The sequence below is a fragment of the Mercenaria mercenaria genome, chromosome 5 (assembly GCF_021730395.1).
Source record: "Mercenaria mercenaria strain notata chromosome 5, MADL_Memer_1, whole genome shotgun sequence".
Classification (NCBI taxonomy): domain Eukaryota; kingdom Metazoa; phylum Mollusca; class Bivalvia; order Venerida; family Veneridae; genus Mercenaria; species Mercenaria mercenaria.
The window spans coordinates 26183573-26204315 of NC_069365.1; the positions used below are offsets into that span (position 1 = coordinate 26183573).

Consider the following 20743-nt stretch of genomic DNA (forward strand, 5'->3'; position numbering starts at 1 on the left):
CATGTCCGCACGCATTTAGTGCATGATATGTATAATATACTGACTATTGGTTAGGGTTAGTATAACTATGATTACAAAATATATACATTTAAGATACATTTAGTTCAAACTGCTTGAGTCCGGTATATGCCGGAGTCTGTAATTTATATCGGCGCTCTAGGCCTGCGTTGAGTCACAGCCTTTAATTTATCGAAATAGAAGGAAAGCTAAGATCTTATAGGGAACAGAGTTAAGACATAAGAAGCCTGAGCATACCTTTATCACAGGCATATCCCTGCCATCCGGGTAAGCAGCCAGGCGTCTTACATCTTCCGCTTACTGAATTACATGCTTTCTTGTCTGAGCAGTGACAATGATGCAAACATCCATATCCAAACCTTCCAATGTCACATTCTGTATGTATTAAAACAATGTAGAATATACCTAACCTAACATATCAATATAGAAAGGTTTTGACACGAATAATAGCATTGCTATTAAAATCAGACAATTTTAATTGCTGTAGTGCAATGGTATCTTGAATTTAAAATTTTCTCAAAGGAAAACGTTTTCTCAACAAGATATACTAGTATACCGTATAAAACACCAATAATTAATCTGAAAAATGTATAAACCAATGGTGATTTTGTAGATATTTATCAATTCTTACAGGTTGTAAGATTGTTTTGTTTTTTTTTCATCTTTTCAAGGCGACGCAACTTTTGTACCGTTATTTTTGTTTACAAATGCTTCACCCTCTTGTCATATTTTCATTTGAAATATGCTAACCATCTTAAACGAGGTTTACTGAGCCTTAACTTATATTTTGAGAGGCAGTGTCTATAAAAGTTCTATATATATGTTGGTAAAAACAAAGCATGATAACAAAAGTTTACCTACAACAGGGCTGTGATCAGAATTACTTTGATATCAAACAATAGAATACGTAATTTTCTTACCATTTCCTCAAAACATAAAGAGCAAATGATATATTTATTATACATGAAACAACATATTTACCCGCATTATAAGAATAGTATCAAAATGGACATTATTTATATAATACGTCTAATATATAATACGGCGATATAGATTTGGACGAGTACCCATTCAAAAAGGTATATATGACGATAGGCGAGTATTTTTATTCAATGATCTGTTTGTTTGTATTGAAAGGACAATGTTGAATAATCAAGTTATTGTGTGCTTGATTTACTCAGTTTCGATGGATAAAATGTATGCAAACATATCGAGTTAAGCATGTATTGATGTTAATTTCATGCAGATACATTAAAATTTTATCAGTTTACGGCGTTTTATCGCTTAGGTACCATCGAGATTCGAATCAAAGTTGAAATATATTTGCATGGTTACATGCCAAATTGCGAACTGGAAGTGACAAATTGGTACAGATTTAAACCACATCATCAATATTATACAATAGTCATGCAGCGATATACTACAACAAAATCTAAAAAAAAATACACCAGATGAAAACGGAACGTTAAATGTAAATACATGACTTGCACTATAACATACTGCTTCAAACATCTTACATATTTTGAAATGAATACATTTATTCAGTATAATTCAAGATACATTTACATGCAAATACTATGTGTGTATATTTTCAAGATGATTCAGTAGGTGACCTTTAAATACAAAACCGTCAGTTTCTTTTAAAAAGTTAAAGTAAATTAGAATTTATTTGCTACCGGACATGTTTGCTAGTATTGGATAAATATATTCAAGGTTTTATTGTATCCTGCAACATGTTTCGTAAACAAACAAAGACGTTCTTTGGGAGAGTCGTTAGCACATGTTTCTGGATACGTCTGCACCATGTCCTGATATTGTATGATACTAAACTTCAATACGTCCAAAATAACTTTCTGTTTTAGGTCGTGTAAAAATATTTTGTATTGTTGTATTCCACGACACATTTCAAAAACAAACCAAGACGTTCTTTCTATGTTTCCATGTTACGTATTTTGTGTAGCGGCAGTATCTTCAATACTTTCTAGTTGGAGATGTTTCCATTAAGATCGGGTTACGTACATTCTTCATTTCAGTACGATTCTGATCTTGAAAAAATAGTTTCGATCTTTTATTGAAGTCCACAACACATTTTAAAAAAACTAAGACCTTCACATTACATTTAGGATGACGGCAACATGTATTAATTCGACACAGCATTACTGTCAGGTTATGTATGAAACTGTGTGATATATGACGTACACTAGTTACTTCTGGTTAGGTAAAATGGTTCACTGGAGTGATTTCTTCCATACGCATGCTCTCTCTAAATATTAAAACGCTTTTCTTTAGTCTACAAATGTACAGTATAATTTCTTAATCTTACCATATAATTAATTCTATCTGTGGTGACGCAGTCTTAGTGTCCTTTACGTTTTGACCCGTTTCAGCATGAAAGGAAGACATGATTTAAAGTTAAGTGATATACAAACTGATGGTATTATTTGCTACATTTTTGTTTGGAATAGGAAGCTCAACACGAAAAAAAAAATATTTATGTACAGCAGTTAGATATAGAGAATAATAGGTTAGTGCCGTAGATGAGAAAGTTTATCTGGCGAGGTGGAGGAGGTTATCAGGTGAGCCGAAGGCGAACCTGATAACGTCCGGAGCCGAGCCAGATAAACTTTCTCCATCTTAGGCACTAACCTATTACTCTATTTATCTTGTCATTACTTCATTTTCCGATATTTGGCAATTTATTTTACAAATATAAGTGTGCGACAACCGTTTTAATGACGTCATATTTGTAATGAGTCACTTATATAATGACGTAATCACCGACACAGTAATATGGTTACAATTAAAAATCGCAATAACTTCTTCGCTTTTGAATAAAAACTTATTATTTGACCACTCATTTTCTTAGTTCGGACATTTCCAACACAATGGTGATGGTTTCAATGCAAAATTTCTTATGACAACAATATCGATCATAAGGTCACATGATCAACTGACCGTATATCACTGGTCACGTGTCAGCTGACGGTATATCAAAAAAGATAAACGGCATCCTGATATCGGGTCGAAAATACTGCAAGTGACAGGATAAATCCCTGGTCACCTACAGCTTTTTATCTTACCTCAACTGTTCTTAATCAATCAATTGTCACAATCACATATGTTTCAGGATATTCATTTATTTGTTTTGTTAGGTTTAATGTCGTATCGACACAATTATAGGTCATATGGCGACTTTCCAGCTTTGGTTTCTTAAAGTCGGCGGTTTAAAGTCAGCGATCTTAACCACACAGCCACAGAGTCCCCTTTTCCAGGATAAGTCTTAATGTATACGATGCCCGATTTGTGATATCGCACATTTTTAACCAGAATACGTTCGCAAATATTTTACCACTGGCTCGATTCAACTGAAGTGAGACAGCAGTTGCTATAGAATTGGACCGGGAATCAAATCTACTGACAAAGTCAGTTAGAGAAATCTTGGAAGAATTTTATGTAAATACTGATCTTTTTCATCTTAGTAAATTTGCTTAGCTTTGCATGCAACTGTCGAGCTGTATCTCTGTAACTTTATGGTTTGAATTAAAAATTATGATAGTCCTGTGTAGGTCTTGCCTGTTCATAATGAAACTCATAGCCCATGTTTGACTTAGCACTTTCGAATAATCGATCTGGATATAATGCAAGCCATGATCAATCTTTTCTAAGATAAGTGAAATCAAAGAGAATTGGTTAGAGAAAGGAACATGAAGCAAAAAATTATTTATTACTGTAGAAGGAAAACCATGGTTTAGCCTGTCAGTTTATCATGTAAATCTTATCCAATTCTAGGCCTTGTATAACTATATTTGTCAATACAGAGCGACATGTTATCCAGTTTCAGCTAATTATTAAATTACAAATACTACTTACACCATGTTTTGCGAATGTAGCGAGCAGAAAATTGTCTGTATTGTGTAGGCGATCAAAAATTCATGCTAACCGAATTTCAGGGGTCGCGCTTTGCACGCCCCCTGAATCCGTGAGTGTAAATGCGGTATCGTTTTTTGTATGTATACTGTACATGTTACATTTTATACACTGAAACTATATACAGTATATACCATACAGTTTTAATACTTTTAAATTTATCAACTTTTTTTTTTTTTTAAATGTGCGCTTTTAATCTTATTCCTGAAACTACCATACAGTCTAAAACATAATCAAAACGCATGTAAATCACTAAATTATCTGTGAAAGGACATCACAAAATGTCTTCCCAAAATACATGTTCTTATACATATAAATCTACAGCTGAAGTCGTATTATTGCTTAAGTTATTGTCATTTAACGTTGTTGTTTTTTCTAGAACAATGTATGTATAGCTAAATTACACTATGGTTTGTAATATTTGACTGCAGTATTTATTTCAGTCACACCTACCCGCTTACCTCAGTAGGTAAGAGCGTTGGTCTACGGATCGCAGGGTCTTGAGTTCGATCCTCGGGCGGGGCCTATGTTCTCCGTGACTATTTGATAAACGACATTGTGTCTGAAATCATTAGTCCTCCACCTCTAATTCATGTGGGGAAGTTAGCAGTTACTTGCGGAAAACAGGTTTGTACTGGTACAGAATCCAGGAACACTGATTAGGTTAACTGCCCGCCATTGCTTGACTAAAATACTGTTGAAAAACGGCGTTAAACCCAAAACAAACAAATATTTTGGTCACTCAAATATGATATTACTACTTAAGTATGATATAACGAACTTAAGTCTCTGCATAAGTATATTTCTCATTTCTTTACTTCGTTTTGTTTAAAATTAAGAATTAATGTGTTTTGATCTATATAATAGTCATATACGGTTCTGATATAGAGTAGAAGTCAACATTGGAGACGCATAAAGGGTAAAAAACAAACATTTGAAATAACAGACTTAATTTAGCAGAGGTTTTTTTTCGTGAAATTGGGGCCAGACTGTTTGAGTATTACATATAGATTTTATATATTCAAGTATTTTGAATATGCCCTCGTGAAATAACAAACTATAACTTACTTCTTTGTTTTTCCACTCCATAAACTTCTACCTCACATAGTACAAGTGGGCTGTCGTAAATACGTACAGAAGTTACAGGTAGAACTATAGTAACATATCTAGCATGGTAAACTTTTCCACTTGCTATTATGTCTGTGAAAATTCCATTGCCGTATGGGACTTTATTATTGTAGATGATGTTTGCACTTGAAACCTGGTTATCCAGCGACAGATGCACGTTAAATCCATGCAGTTGAACTGTAAAATGAAAGAAAAATAAATGATGCGTTATCTCTTGTTGATATTTTTGATAATACGATATGCGATCACGTGTTAAGAGCGCGGTCGCATTTCCAATGTATTTCAAGCGTCAACACGGCTGCTAAAACTTTTTGGACTACGAACTGAACAATCAATCAGCTTAAAGTCTAGACTTTTTAAAGATTTAAACTGAATTTAACAATTGCAAGACTCGCATAAAAAAGGACAAAATGCCGTAAGGAAACGTGGATTCAAAAGACGCAGCCTGTCCAAGCCAAACCCTATAGACTAGAGGTGTTAGTATTGTCCGTAAGTATTGACCTGGCACTCATGAATATTCCGTATGTTTCCGTAAAAAAATTTTTGGTGTCCAACCTAAAGAACGATATAACTATTGAAAAGCCAATTATATACCATCATGTATCATGTGCAGATATAGCTGTGCGGACAAAGAGTTGTTTCACTAACCTCAGGGTTGTGTGTTCGAGTCCTCTATCTGGCCAAATTGTTGTTTGTTTTATTTTATCTGTAAAATTATCAGACGGAAATATTGTGACACTTATCATGATTTATCAACGAAATACTCTACTATCCATCATCATTCTTCTATTAAAATCGTTCTACAAAATGTCGCTTAAAATCTTCAGGACCGGACAAGTATTTATTCATTCATTCATTCATTCAACGGACAATTGAAAGAACTGCTGTTAACGACACAAAATGAAATGTTTCATAAAATAATGTAAAATAGAAACAAATACAAACACACGGAAGTATATATAAAAAATGGCTAGAAATGAATTCGAACCACTGGTAAAGTTATTTCAAGTCGGACAGCTTACCACAACTCCACTGCGTTTATTTGGATGAATCTAGATATTTTTTAAGACACAAAGATCGCGTAAAATAACGAAAACGCCCGAAAATATTGGCGAAGATTAATGAGTGCCAGGTCAATACTTACGAGCAATATGTAGTATGGATGTGTACGAGATAGACATATACGTAAATAGATAAATTGATTGCTTTCTTTTTTCAACAGCATTTCAATTGAAAAAAAAAAGACAACATTAATCAATCAAATAGTAACACACTAGTCAGTGGTGCATTGCAACTCAATCTTCAAAACTGACTGGACATTGACATATGCAATAGTAACTTAAGGTATTGGACCCCTAATAGTAATGTTTTAAAAATGGCATTTGCTTGGTATATTCTTAAAGTTGACCATGTTTCGCACTGTGTTGCAAATTTTAAACAACTTTTACCGTGCGTTTTTGTTGTTTGTTTTTTTTTTTTTTTTTTTTTTTTTTTTTTGTTTTGTTTTTTGTGTGTGTAAATTTTGTATAATTTATGGTATTTCCTCCAGCTCAAGTAGAGACAAATTTCAGTGTGATGGCCGCTATCTAAAACGTTTGCAGAGAATTCATTACAGCATTTATTTTGATAAAAGAAACGTCAAACTATTGTTAAACAATTATAAAACACAAAATGAAACTGTAAATATCATTTTTTTTCTAGGGTGCCCAAGTAAACAGATTTAATGAGACAGAATTCTAACTCCAACATTGACAAATTAAGGTCGAATCCTGTTGGTCTGTTATGAATTTTGTTCACTTCATTCAAAAATAACATTGGAGCAGAAGTAAAACCTGCTTGCATTTCTTTCACAATTTGTAATCTAAAGAATGAAGGCAAAATAGAGAACTTTAACCGCATGTAACTCAGTATTTTTAAAGATGTCTAACTCTACCCCTCCTGATTCAGAGGTAAATTCACTTCGAATAGCAAGAAATCGCTTATAAAATGGAAATTTCCACAATACATCCATAATAAATCTTGAAAGAAGTAAAAACTTTCTTAAAAAAAAAGGAAAATATCCGCGCAGTCTGGTCAGGATCCAAGCTGTTCTCTAACAGTTTCACTAACTGCAGTAGGCTTTGAAAGTGAACAGTATAGATCCTGACTAGATTGCGCGGATGCGCAGGCTGGTCTGGATTCATGCTGGTCGCAAAGCCACTATGTTGGTTTTCTCATGGCGCGGCTCATATCCGTTTTGATATTTTTACTTTACAATGTACAACTCGATTTAACATGTTTCTTCAAATCATAAAAAAGAAAAACAAAGCTAGTTATTAATAAAACCATATCTGCACCAACATATTTGAAAGTCGAGGGTTGGACGAAACTCATCACGGACAAATACCCTCACACTGGACTTTTAATAAATGGGCAAAACCTCTCCCACAAACTTACTTTTTATATTAAGAGATTTCCATGATGTACATTAAGGTTTAAAAATCACTTGTTGATACTGAAATTTTTAGTTTGCTAAATCATGATAATTTTGTTAAGTGCACAGGAGGGGATTTGTCGGTTTATTAAAATAGCAGTGTCTCCGGGTTTTGTTTTCGTTTTGTTTCTTTTATTTATTTGGAGGTGGGAGCGTCCAGCTCTCTTTAAAATCAATCGTCGCTTGTTAACAACAATGTGTAATTTTCATTCTAACATGACTCGATTTGATTTCCAGTTAAGCAAGGAAGAAAATCAAGCTCTATATATTCTGCGATAAACAACGGTTGACGCGCGGACTGGTAAGAGAGCATTATGACGTCAATTATGACGTCATATTGCCGCATGACGTTCGATACATTACTCTTCGCGTAAACGAAGTCCAGTATAATATCTATTAAAATATAATTATCTTGTTATTTATCGTCTAATTTACCACGGTTCGTCGTTCAGATGCTTCAGTATTTAACCACTCGGGCTAACGACCTCGTGGTTCAGTTCCTACGCATTTGAACTCTGAACCGTGGTAAATCAGACGATAAACAACTCGAAGGCTTTGATTATTTGTTAAATATATTATGTTTATTGTCATGTTGCGCATTTTGCAAAATGCTTGCTCCACTGCTTCCTTTACAATGTCACGTCAAATGTACCGGTTACACAAGGAAAAGTAAAGAAATCATACAGTTTTAAAAGTCTCCATCACTATTTTGACTGAAAAGTCTCCATGACGATTTTGACTGAAAAGTCTCCATGACGATTTTGACTGAAAATACTGCGTCTGAAATAGTTTGTCCATTTGGAGACGTTAGCAGTTACTTGATGATGTAAGTCATATGCAGTTTGCTGTTACTATCATATTGCTATATTACAACAGATTATCTTGGTCTTATTACCGATTCTTTCCGATTAAACCGATCGGACCAGAGAGAGAGAGATCAGAAACAGACTGATTAATCGATTCAGCTTCAGCTGTCCGATTCTCGTGAGTAGTTTCAGACAGTATTGAAAAAGTCTGACAGGCGTTTTCTGTAAAGAAAAAAAAACACTTGTTGTTCAGTGTTTTTTGAAGCTTTTAATTTGGTCAAAATCCATGAAGTAGCAAGAGAAATACAAACATAAATTTTCATGAATCAAGCGATTTTCCTCGTGTGTACGGTACCGAAAACTCAGGAGGATTGGTCAACCGGAGTATCGACAATAAGCAAGCAAGGAAACAAGATGTTTAGAGACACGAAATGTTTAGAACAGTTACACTAAATCGCGCGGGCCCATCTGCATCGAGTAGCAAAATCAAATGCATCCTCTCGATTTAAAGACAAGTTATTGTCGTTGGAGGCAACAATACCGAAAATGTTATGCTTTTCACAATTATTTCAAATATGAGCAATGATTGGTGTGCTAATGTTGCGCATTTCGAAAGTTGCTTGTTCCAGTGCTTATATATGTAAGTTCCATTACAGTGTAGCACCCGATGTACCGGTTACACAGGGGAAGGTAAAGAAATCATGCAGTCTTAAAAGTCACTGTCATTTTGCTTTGTCATTACATAAAATCAATTGTCCGTCTGCTTATCCCAGTAAAGAGAGCGCAGAGATATGGATCGTAGGTTCGTGAGTTTGACCCATAGGCGAAATGTACGTTCTCCATGACGATTTTGACAGAAAACATTGCGTCTGAAATAGTTTGTCCTTTTATTCATTTAGAGCTGTTAGCAGTTACTTGCTGAGAACAAGTATCTGGTATACAATCAAGGAGCACTGGTTACTCAACTGCCCGTCCTAACGTAACAGAAAGACTTTTGAAAACTTTGCGTCTGAAATAGTTTGTCCTTCTTTTATTTAACAAAACAGAAATAAAAAATGTATTTTGAAACATTCCCTACACAGCAAGTATTCGATTCGACAGCCAGACTTAACATAAACCGACAATATCTAATAGGGAAATTATCAGTGTTTACCCGGTTTATTTATCTGTGAAATGACAATTTTAGATATCAAGAAGCAGGAAGTAAACATCGATTGATCATAAAGGAATACTATATATTGCAACGTTTTTAAGTTTTTACTTTAGGTTGCCATTATTATTATTATTATACCAGATTTATATAGCGCCCATTTCATGACCAATTTCACGTTCAAAGGCGCTTTACATAGTTCAAATGCCGCCTCTACTAGTACAGACACAGAGCGACCTGACCAGAGGGACAGAGTGAGACAAAGTCCCCACGACAGAGAGATCAGAAATCAGACACAGGCTTGTCCGGCTAACTTAGCCTAGCTCGTTGCGAATAGACAGACTGGTTCTTTGACGGCACGTTTTTAGCACTGATACACGCAAGGACTGCCTGGGTTCCTGACCAGTACACCTCTAGTTGGGTGGGAAACACTAAAAAGCGTTTCTGAAAATCCCCGAGTAGCTGCCGGGGATCGAACCCCCGACCTCAGGATTGGAAGGCCAGTGTGCAAACCACTGAGCTATCCGTCCACCACAGCCATGGCAACCAGAGTTCTGTACGGAATGCAATTCTTGAACAATTTTCAAGAAGACCATCCAAGGAACACCCCTGTGAAGTTTCATCTAAACTGGACAGGTGGCTTAAGAGGAGATGTTGTTTAAAATAAAATGTGGACGGACGACGGACGAACGACGGACGAACGTACCGCGGACGGATGCCGGACGGTGTGCGATTACAATAGCTCACCCTGAGACTTTGGCTCAGGTGCGCTTATAAAAAGCAGAAGATGACTTGCATGATATCCTTGAATCGACGTCTATTTAAAGATACTGCAACGGCGGATGTGAAAAAGGAACGTTTAGCGTAATTTTGAGTTTGTACCTTTCGTGTTGATTTTGTGTGCTTGTCATTGACCATTTATTTATCTTCCGCTTTAAAGAATGTGTCGTGGGAAATCGTACACATAATTTAAGAATTATTTCAAACAGGGTGCATGAAAACTTTTCTGCCAGAGTCTAAAGCTGACATTCAAAGTAATGAGAACAGTGTGCATAAATGTTATGATTTATAAGTAAAAAGAGTGTCCTTGATCAGTTGTTTGGAAAATGAGTTATCAGTTTCTCTTTAAACTTGGATCATCGTTAATATGTTCCCTTACTATAATATATATTGGCCACATTGATTTTAGCTACTTAGACAATTACTTTTTCTACTTACCAGGCGGTTGACTAGGTCTTCCATATACAGTAATATTCGCTATCAAATAAACATCTCCTAAGTCGACCTGCCACCAAGGCTCTGCTCTCACTTCTGTTGCACTGTAATGTTTGTAATCTGCATCTACAGGACATACTTTCAGTCCATCAACTGCATTGCTTGACAACCAGAGTGCATGCGGATTATTTGGTGGATAGTGGAATATTCCTAATTGTGCAGTTGGCTTATACAACGCTAGGTTATCTGAAATATAAAAACGATCCAAATTGAATGATACATCAATTTATGCAAGAACAACAATGATCTCTTTAAACTGCTACAAATATTCATTTTACTTGTGAACTAGACCCCTAGTATTATTAAACATCTGTGACAAACACATTCCTAAAACTTGATTTGATAATCTTTTCATCTAAAATATTCTAAATTTACATAGAGAGTTCGATAGATATAACCTCGAATTACATAATTACAAATTTTGTCCAACAAAATGCATCTAATTTCTGACCTATGTTTTTTTGCAACGTAGGTCCATTCAAATGAATTGTCAAACTGTTTTAGAAAGAAATGACCGTGATATGTTGGCTCCATATCCGTGCAAAAACAGTGATTCTTACAAGTTAATACTGGCTTTCGTTCGTTGTTTTGTTTTCGACCAAAGAACTTCGAGTTTATCGATATTAGAACATAAATGAGTTGTTTTTTGTGCGCTGTTTATAGAACTGTATCAATTAATAAGAGTAGTCCGGCAACACGCGCAATGCCGGATCTAAAATACAATACGGACTTTGTTTTCTTTTTTGCATATCCGTATATACCTTTTGAAATACGATGTACATATTTTATAGAATTTATACAGGTATATACTAAAAGGGTATATTTAAGGGTCAGTTTTTCTTCTGATAAATGCTTATTACGACCATTGTGGTAAAAACAAACTTTTCATTTAATGCAAGTGCTGTATTAAAGTCGGTTTTATAGACTCTTAAAACTATTCAGCGTATAGGCATCTCTAATTTTTACTTGGAAGAGCTTTCCATTGTCCTAGAACAGTGAACGTAAAGCTCCAGTTACATCCGAGTTTCGTACTTTATATTTTGATCTTAGGCTCTTACCAAGCCTTTAAGTTTCTTTTATTTTCCCGAGGCAGAAGTATTTAGTGTACTCTTTATCTCACCGGTAGCAAACTGAGCTCGTTCAGTGCAAGATTAATATGACTGTAGGACTTCCTCTGCCGATTTCTAGACATGTTGAGGTGTGCCCAAAATATTTGTTATAAATATATCGCGTGGAAGTATTTGTTTCACATGTTTTCTTCAAACTTCATAATTAAAAACCAACAGAGGAATAAAGTCAAACGTTTGTATTTAGTTTGCTATAAGTAAAATAGAAAAAGTAGAAACTTCACAGGTCGCTCAACACGACAAAAAACGAAAATGTTGCAGGCTCGGTTTGAGCCTGTTCATGGACGGTAGTGGAAATGCATGCTACCGTCCACGCCCTCTAGCCCCGGGTTGAGCAGAACTCAACATTTACACATGTTAAAAGTACAAAAAGTAATTTAGAGACATCCGCAGATGTATTCAAACGGCGGTGAACATGGAACCTTCAATGATACACGGGTTGTGGCGTGTAATTCCATGAAAAGCGGCGTTTGGTCCCCAGATAAAGTAATGGGTTTGCCCTAAACGAGAAAACAATGGGCAGGCATGTAATCAAATACGGTTATTATACCTTACATATTTTAGATTAATGCATTGTTTCATTTTGCAAACAAACAAAAAGTAAACGGACGTGCATAATCTGTTTATGTTACAGGTTTTGCCCTAAACCAAACTCAGGAGACAACTCCCGTGGCAGGTGGGCTGACCAATGGACGTGACGGGGGAACATAATACTCGAAAACGTAACATACAAATAAAAAATTGCAAATCCTACCTAGTCTTTGAGAATAAATCTCCAATCCGTATGTCAAAACTATGCACAAATATGGTTGTGTAAGTGTTCCCATCATTTCTTTAGACAAAGAAAACAAAACCAATTTAACAATTTTAGGAAAGAGGAAAATATAACTTGAACTGAAATTAAATAAATACCATACTTGAATACTCGCATTCATATGGTGCTGAGATATCTGAAAGGTCAGTTAGATAAATTTATCTACAATACTAGTAGGAAGATAACAGCTAACAAAAACACTAAATATTTTTAAATGAATCAAAAAGCATTATTTGAAATTGTTATGTAAGGTCAATAAAAAGGTACTTAAAGGTTGCTTTATAAGTGCCACCCTTAGTTTAAGAGTATCCTAGTGTTAACTTTAAGATAGTTAGCACAGCACGGCAATGGGTCTAGTAGATATTAGACGTGTCTTGATTATGATAAGAAAAAAGGTGATTAAGGCAAAATGGCTCAAATTGATCACATTTCAAAGTAAAATTGTAGCTTTAGTCCAATTTCTGTTTTGAAGCTTGAGGTTAAAAATACACAGCTTAAACATCAGCATGACAACGTAATGGTGATAATAACCAAGTATTAATCTGAAGGTAGCTGGGCGATTATGAATATACGATGCCGTGATAGCAGCGATATCAATATTTATAGATCTAAACAAAAGTAATGCATATTATGTTATAGCTAACAAGAACACGGTGCCTATCCATATCGGCGGACTCTTTGCGAAATCTGCTATATCGGCGGTTTCTTTGCGTCGGTACCGGACATTCTGTGCTCTAAACAATGTCCCGGTCGGATCTACACACCAAACATCGGGCTGACATCCATGACAACAGGTATGCTGCTCAAAAATGAGTAGAGCACGGAACATTAGAATGTCTTTACTATTTATTGTAGTGTTTACTTTTTAATTTTCAGCGATTTTGCCCGCAAACTCGATGAAACTAGTTGATGATGTACCGACATGGAACACAAACCCGACCTTTTTCAACGGTCTTTAACGAGATTTTGCTTTGATATTATTCATATCAAGCGCACTATTTGTATTAATATTCTTCCAAAAAGTACTTACAAATAGGCCGAAATGTAAATAGAATTATTCAAAGCTCCTTACTTTCGCTTTTGTCGGGGCACCGGCGGTCTCTCTGCACACCAGTTTTTGATGCACAGGCAGGCTCTCTCTGCATTACGCATAGACAGGCTCTATACTAATGACTATTTGGACAGATTATGTTAATAAATCTGGTGTGTAGACCTGATTCTTTATAACTGCCAACCTTCACGCCTTATTTCAAAGCTGAAAATGGGTTTACTATCGACCCATAATATTACTACTTTAAAATACTTAAAGAATTTATGTTGAAGTGATGATTTTTCTATTTTGATGTAAGTCTTTTTTTCATTTAACCAGGAATCTTGAAAACGGTAGATTTAAATTTCGGATGTTCAAACCTTTAAGCGCACGCTTCGTTTCACAAAATCTACCAGATGTCTGGTTGTATAGTGTTATGAACAGCCGATTTACACCAAGAAAAGCTATTTTGAAAAGTGATTTTCCTCTAACATTTCTTTTTATTACCAGTGTCGGTTTAAATTGTTCTACGAGCGTAAAATTAAAGATGCTTTCTTGTTAAGTTATTTTTTATCTTTCTTGTGTTTTTTCTTCTTCAGATAACAGGGACTGTGCAATTTTTTTTTAACATGGAAAGTTGTTTTATTACTAATAGGGTCGATATAATTATTTTCTTAATTATGCGAACTTCACAGTCTAAACGGATCTCATTTTGTTCAATATAAAAGGCTGTTGTATAAATGCAAATATAATACGAGCCGCCCCATGAGAGAACCAACATAGTGGCTTTGCGACAAGCATGTATCCAGACCAGTATGTGCATCCGAGCAGTCTGATAAGGACCCATGCTTTTCGCTAACAGTTTCTTTAATTCCGATAGGCTTTGAAAGCGGACACCATTGATCCTGACCAGACTGCGCGGATACGCAGGCTGTTATGGATCCATGCTCTTCGCAAAGCCACTATGTTGGTTTTCTCATGACGCGACTCAATTACATATTTTGTATGGTATGGCAGAACCAGGATTTGAACTCATTCTGTACGACAACCTTACATCGCATGGGAATGTTATTAAGCTAATTCATACTATCGATACATGGTTAAAGGGAATGATTCAGAGCATAAGTAAGGTGATATGCTGTTAACAGATGTAAATGCTTGAGTCACTTTTCAACCTGGTCAGTCTTTTCAGTTATGACAAAAACTGCCCATTTATGGTGCCGAGGCGGGTAGAGTCATGAACAGACTCATTGAAACCGAGTCTGCTATTGTTTTGCTTGGTTGCATTCTTTGCTTCAAAAGGATTCACTTACAGATTGTTTTAATGTATTCTGGCCCAAGCTGCCTCGTTCGGGCCCGGTATAGAATCTATAGGGCCCGCGTCTGAAATAGACAAACATTTAGGTAACCACGCAGGACCATTTTTTGAACTGTGACTGAAGCATAAGTAGAATTCATAAATCAATAAATGCTGTAATGATCACCATTGTCCTTAAGGTAGACACGTAACAATCCAATCCTGTACACAAAATATTTTCTTATGTCTAGTGCTTTGCTTAAATTGCAGGAAAACGACAGTTGGTTAAAAGCCCTTGGGCTGACAGTGTTAGAAAACAGTTCTTCTGAAAGCGATCATAATAATAACCTTGTGGCTACTATTAACGTTGCGATAACTAGTACCGATGTCCTAGGATTGGTAAACATTAACTCATAATCTCGGCATCCAAAGCGAGGGAAACATTGACATCACTACAACTAATCCTTGCGTCGAAAGTGAAGGGAACATTGCCGTAAACGCAAACACTAGTCTTAGCTATACACGTGTAGAGACGATTGACGCTATCAAAAACACTTACCCGGGAGTCCAAAGTGAGGGTAACATTTACGTCAACACAAACAAAAGTCTTGACCTAGCAAATGTACAGAATAATGACGTCATTACTAACACTCATACTTCCGCCCAAAGCCATGATATCATTGACGTAAACCAGAATATGACAGTCGGTGCCATATTTGAGGTTACTGATTCTGAATCAATCCAAAAGCGTTTTGAATGTTCGATATGTGAAAAAAGTTACAGTTTAAAGTCAAGTCTCTCTCGTCACATGAACAAACACAAAACTGAAAGCTTTGAGTGCTATGTCTGTGGAAAAATATATCACACCAATTCAGAATTAAACACACACTTATTGTCCCATGCAGGTCCTCGCTTTCAATGTCAAGTGTGTGACAAAATGTTCATAACCAAATTAGGGTGCAAACGTCATGAGAAAACTCACGAAAACATATTTTCTCATTACTGTGAATTATGTGGTAAAGGATTTAACTACTAAACGCTATTAGTTAATCATCGCACGACACACAGGGACGAGAAAGAATACACCTGTTTGAAATGTTCTAAAACATTCAAAACGCGATCAAACCTCGCAAGGCAGACAACGACATATGGTACCAGTAAACAGTTTAAATGTGATACCTGTGGAAACATGTTTAAATATAAGAGATACTTAAAAGAACACAAGAAAGATCTGAATTTATTTCAGTGTCCTAAATGCGGAGAGACATATCTACATCATAGTTCTTTGTATAGGCATAAAAAGAAATGCGGACACCGATAAAGTGCGAAAAATATTTTCGAGGCTTACATGAGAAAACTTTGGGGAAAGAAAGTTGTTACATCACGATGCTTGTTGTTTTTGAATGAATATAGGGCTTGGAAAGAACGCAAGCAGACGAGATTATTTCAATGTTACAGAGAATCACGACGGAACTACTGTATATACAAAATAAAGAATTGTTTTAAATACTTCATAAGAAAGATCAAGTAGATCTATGACAACATTTTAGATTTAAAAGGATATTATATTCTAATGTTTTGTTTTAAATTGAAACTATATTTTATGCGCCTTTTTAAATGTTTATATCCTATTGAAATAAGATATTTAGGTTTGTTTTGATAATGAATAGTGTTCATGAATACGTCGCCTTAGTTTTACATATATTTAAATCATTAAATTTCTTACAAGCTCTATACCAATGTTTTAATCTCAGGTTAGGTAGTTTGTATGTTGAGTGTTTATATACTAGGGATTAATGTCTTTTATTTCTGGGCATTCTATAATACCTTTTTCCGTTTTAGCAGGTCACCTGACCAATGATTGGGTGAGTTACTGCGATTGCTCGATGTCCGTAGTCTGTTCATACTTACCTTGTGTATATAATTGAGGATGCATATTTACTTGATCTCCATGAGATTTGATCAGAAGAATTGTCTTGATGAAATCTAGATTAAGCTCGAAATAAGGGTTATTTGAGGTCATAACTAGGTCATTTGGTCAATAAAAAAATCTAGAAGGTATATGCAATTGGGACTGCATTTTACATTAGATCTTCATGAAATTATATCTTCTAACCTTGTGTGTGAAAAGGGGACTGTATTTTTCATTTGGACTTTTTAAAATATTTAGTCAGAATCTAAGTCGATTTCGAAGCTTGGTCATTACAGATCTGGGTCAGCTGGAAAAAAATGCATGGTCACTTAATAGAAAATCCTAGTGAATGCTATTGATGCTGTAATTTTAATTGGGCCTTTTTCTTAGGTCAGCTTGGAAAAGTCATTATCCATTAAAGGTCTGCGATAGTAATTCCCTCAAGTGAGCGATGTAGGACCATCTTGGTCCTCTTATTACGTCAGGAAAACTTACGACATATGCGTTTTGTAGCCTAAGGCAACGGAATGGTATGCTGAGAACAATTATTTAACAATAATTATATTTTTATTTTACTGAACCTTTTGTTAGAATTAGCGATCAAGAAGAATCTTGAAAAAAAACAGAACTACATGTTGTTTTACATAATTGTGTATTTTATACCGTTTGTGCTGTTCTGATCCATTTTTTTCCACACGCTATAGATCAAAATGCATCATGATTTAATTCATTTCAATATCAGTCTTGTGCCCGTAAGAACGATCTACCTAGCGTAATTTAGCAATCTCGGTGAGAATCATATCTGCGTATATGTAACGGAATGTATTTCGTTGATTCGCTTTGTAATTCAAATCAAACCAGCATTGGCAAGATGTATGCCTTAAAAGGTTGGGAAAACAAAAACATGCTTAGGAGCACCTTGTGATTGCATTTAATCTAGACATAAACAGTGGCTTTTGGTTGACTATTTATTACAAATAATTGCATAATGTTAGATGTTCAATTCAATAGTTAACGGAAACAAAACATAAATTTGTCACATGATTTTGTTTGTTTTTATTAAATCGTCAACTTTCGCAGAATGCACTGTAAGTGCATTTAGTGACCAGAAAGTCCTCAAAACCAATAACTGATATCCAAAATGTCCATGCCGAAGAAAACAGTAAAGCATTATATACTTCGTAATCCTGATAGTATTAGAAAACGAGTATATCTATTCTACGATATGGAAAAAGTACATCAAATACAAGCGGTGATACATGTATAAAACAATGTACAATGTCTATACCATACATATGAAGATGACGCGCGGAAAACTGACCAAACTGATTTGATGACGTAGTTAAGTTACGATTTTCATTTTGGACATGGTACGTCAAGACAACTGAATGGTATGGTTTCACTTTTTAAAACATAATGTCTGTTTCATCGTAAGTGGTTCGACTATTTCAAATCTATGCCAAGCCTGGTAGTTGGGAGTAGTTTGCTTTCATCGCACTTGTGATGTGCACGTACAGGAAGGCACCCTCTTGCAATTTGGTGAGGTTTTGAAACATCAGACCGTTTAGACTTTCTCTGTTTCTTCCTTCTTCGTAACGCCGAATCGAAAGGATGATCTCTATTTAAAAGAACCAAAGTTATGTGTCATTAAACACGACAAACAAACGAAAGAACTTGCAATTCAAATACCGTAAAGTTAACATAGACAATGCATATCACAGACTACTAAGTACTTTGTAAGACCGCCAGTGAAAACATACATTGACACGATCTCTTCGAGTGTGCTTGGTTCACTTTCCATTTCTTTGCTGGAGCCGCACGAAGTTCTGTACTTGAAGGGAGAACTGTTTCAATTGTTTCTTGCAAAGGTGTTCTTGCAGTTCCAGGTGACGAGTTAATACTGGTTAAAGGTGACCATGAACAATCAGTAGACCTGACTGGAGAAATACATTCAGTAGCTACATCTAGTTTTCTATTTTTAGGGGCGTGTAACAAAAGTGAAGACTTGTGTTTCCTTTTTCTTGATCTGAAACAAGAAGATATCTTTGTTGCAGAAATTGTTTTTAAAAAGGGCCATAATGGACCAAAATCGTCCACCTCAGTATCAGTGCACTTAAGCTTTAAGGTGCATTCAAGAATACTACTCCAAATTCCTGTTGAAAAATGCAGGCTCTGGAGATTCCACCACATTCAAGTCAAAACAGACCATGTGACTCCCGGAGACCAGCTTTAAAAACATGGACATTATTTGTACAATCTTTGTAAATGACAACTAGATGATAGATGATGCTACATATCAAATTTTAGTAGATTTTCAAAGTTGTTCCTTACATAAGCATATAACACCAAGAGTTTTGGGTGGAGCCATTTTCGACTCCAGGGGGATAATTTGTACATTCTCAAGGCCTTGTGGTTTTGGACAAGAAAATATTTAAAGATTTTTCATTCGGTTGACATGGCGACCATAGTTATCTGCGGAATTCTATTCTTTGAATAATTTTTGAAAGGGGCCACTTACAGATCATTTCTGTGAAGTTTGGCGTAAATCTACTCACTTGTTTTCTAGAAGATATTTTTAGAAATCGTTGACGCACGGACGAACGGACGGACGACGGACATCCATCGGTCACAAGAAATACAACATGAACATCCTGCTAAGGAAAGCTCAAAAACGAACGCTTTGAATGAATGAATGGGTGGCCGGGTGGGTGGTCGGGTAAGTGAGTAAGTGCGTAAGTCAATTAGTACATAAATGATTGAATGAATTCACAACTGATATTTTGTCAAAACATTGGGTGCGGTAATATCACAATATGTTTTAAAATAGGTACAATGTATATTTTACGAATATCTATCTATTTTCAAGCTTTGAATGAACAGCCAGGTGATTCATTAAAAACTCTAGTAGACGCTTATCTGTTTACGTCTGTGCTTAAACTACAACTATATAGAATGATGAACATAGGATCTACAACTCCACTAAGAGTTTCAACCATGTAAAGCTTTAAGTCATATTATTGTTCAAAATCGCTATCAGCATTTTAAGAAAAAACATTTCAGAAGATGTCTTAGCCTAAAAAAACAACAACAAAACGGATAGAACGGATAGTAGATATACCAAAGTTACGATAAACCCTTTCATCGAAAATAATGTAAAATTTGTACAACATGGACTGCAAAGAAAAAACAACATTTTTTTCCCCTCTGACTCTGCTAAAGAGAAAAAACGTGTACTAACTTATTTTAACGTGCCTTTAAAACACTCTTTGTGCTTAGGCATCTATTTTGACCAAGTTGTAATGTGACCATTTTGAACAGGTTTTCTTTAACTTAATCTACGTACTATCTGTTCTTTAAAAAAGTTTCATATAATTATTTGTACCTCTTGTCTTAAAAAAGACTACGAAAATCAACAGTTTTTACAGGGCAAGTTAGTTGTGCGAGGAATAAACTATGTAGGCCTACTTGTAGATTGGCTCCCGTCCCTATGTTTGTTTTTATTTACACATATATAAATTTATTCATTAAGAGGGAAGTCGCTCCAGCAGGTTGTTTCTACATTGACCTTTTCTGTTGCCCATGGTTCCGAACATAGGTTCAACCATCGGATGAAATGTGCTTTACACTTTCTTAACACTTTCTTATTTTGCTTGCAGTATTTATATGAAAAAGATAAATAACCATGCAGCCAGGGAGCCAGGCTAGCCTACTTGGGAAGTTCCATGTACATGTTACATGTACTATGTTTAAATTTACATTTTATTTAGTGAATGTAGTGACAGCAGT

General features: G+C 35.4%; 1 protein-coding gene across 1 annotated transcript in view; it reads right to left on the reverse strand.

Moving 5' to 3' along the window:
• Positions 1-229: 229 nt before the first annotated feature.
• The window catches only part of LOC123558234 (uncharacterized), a 48529-nt gene continuing 28015 nt past the window's right edge, over positions 230-20743 (reverse strand). The window contains exons 17-20 of the mRNA XM_053544494.1: positions 12659-12854; positions 10721-10963; positions 5014-5250; positions 230-393 (exon numbers count right to left, since the gene is read on the reverse strand). Of these exons, the coding sequence (XP_053400469.1) occupies positions 230-393; positions 5014-5250; positions 10721-10963; positions 12659-12854 (840 nt within the window). The remainder of the gene's footprint in view (positions 394-5013; positions 5251-10720; positions 10964-12658; positions 12855-20743) is intronic.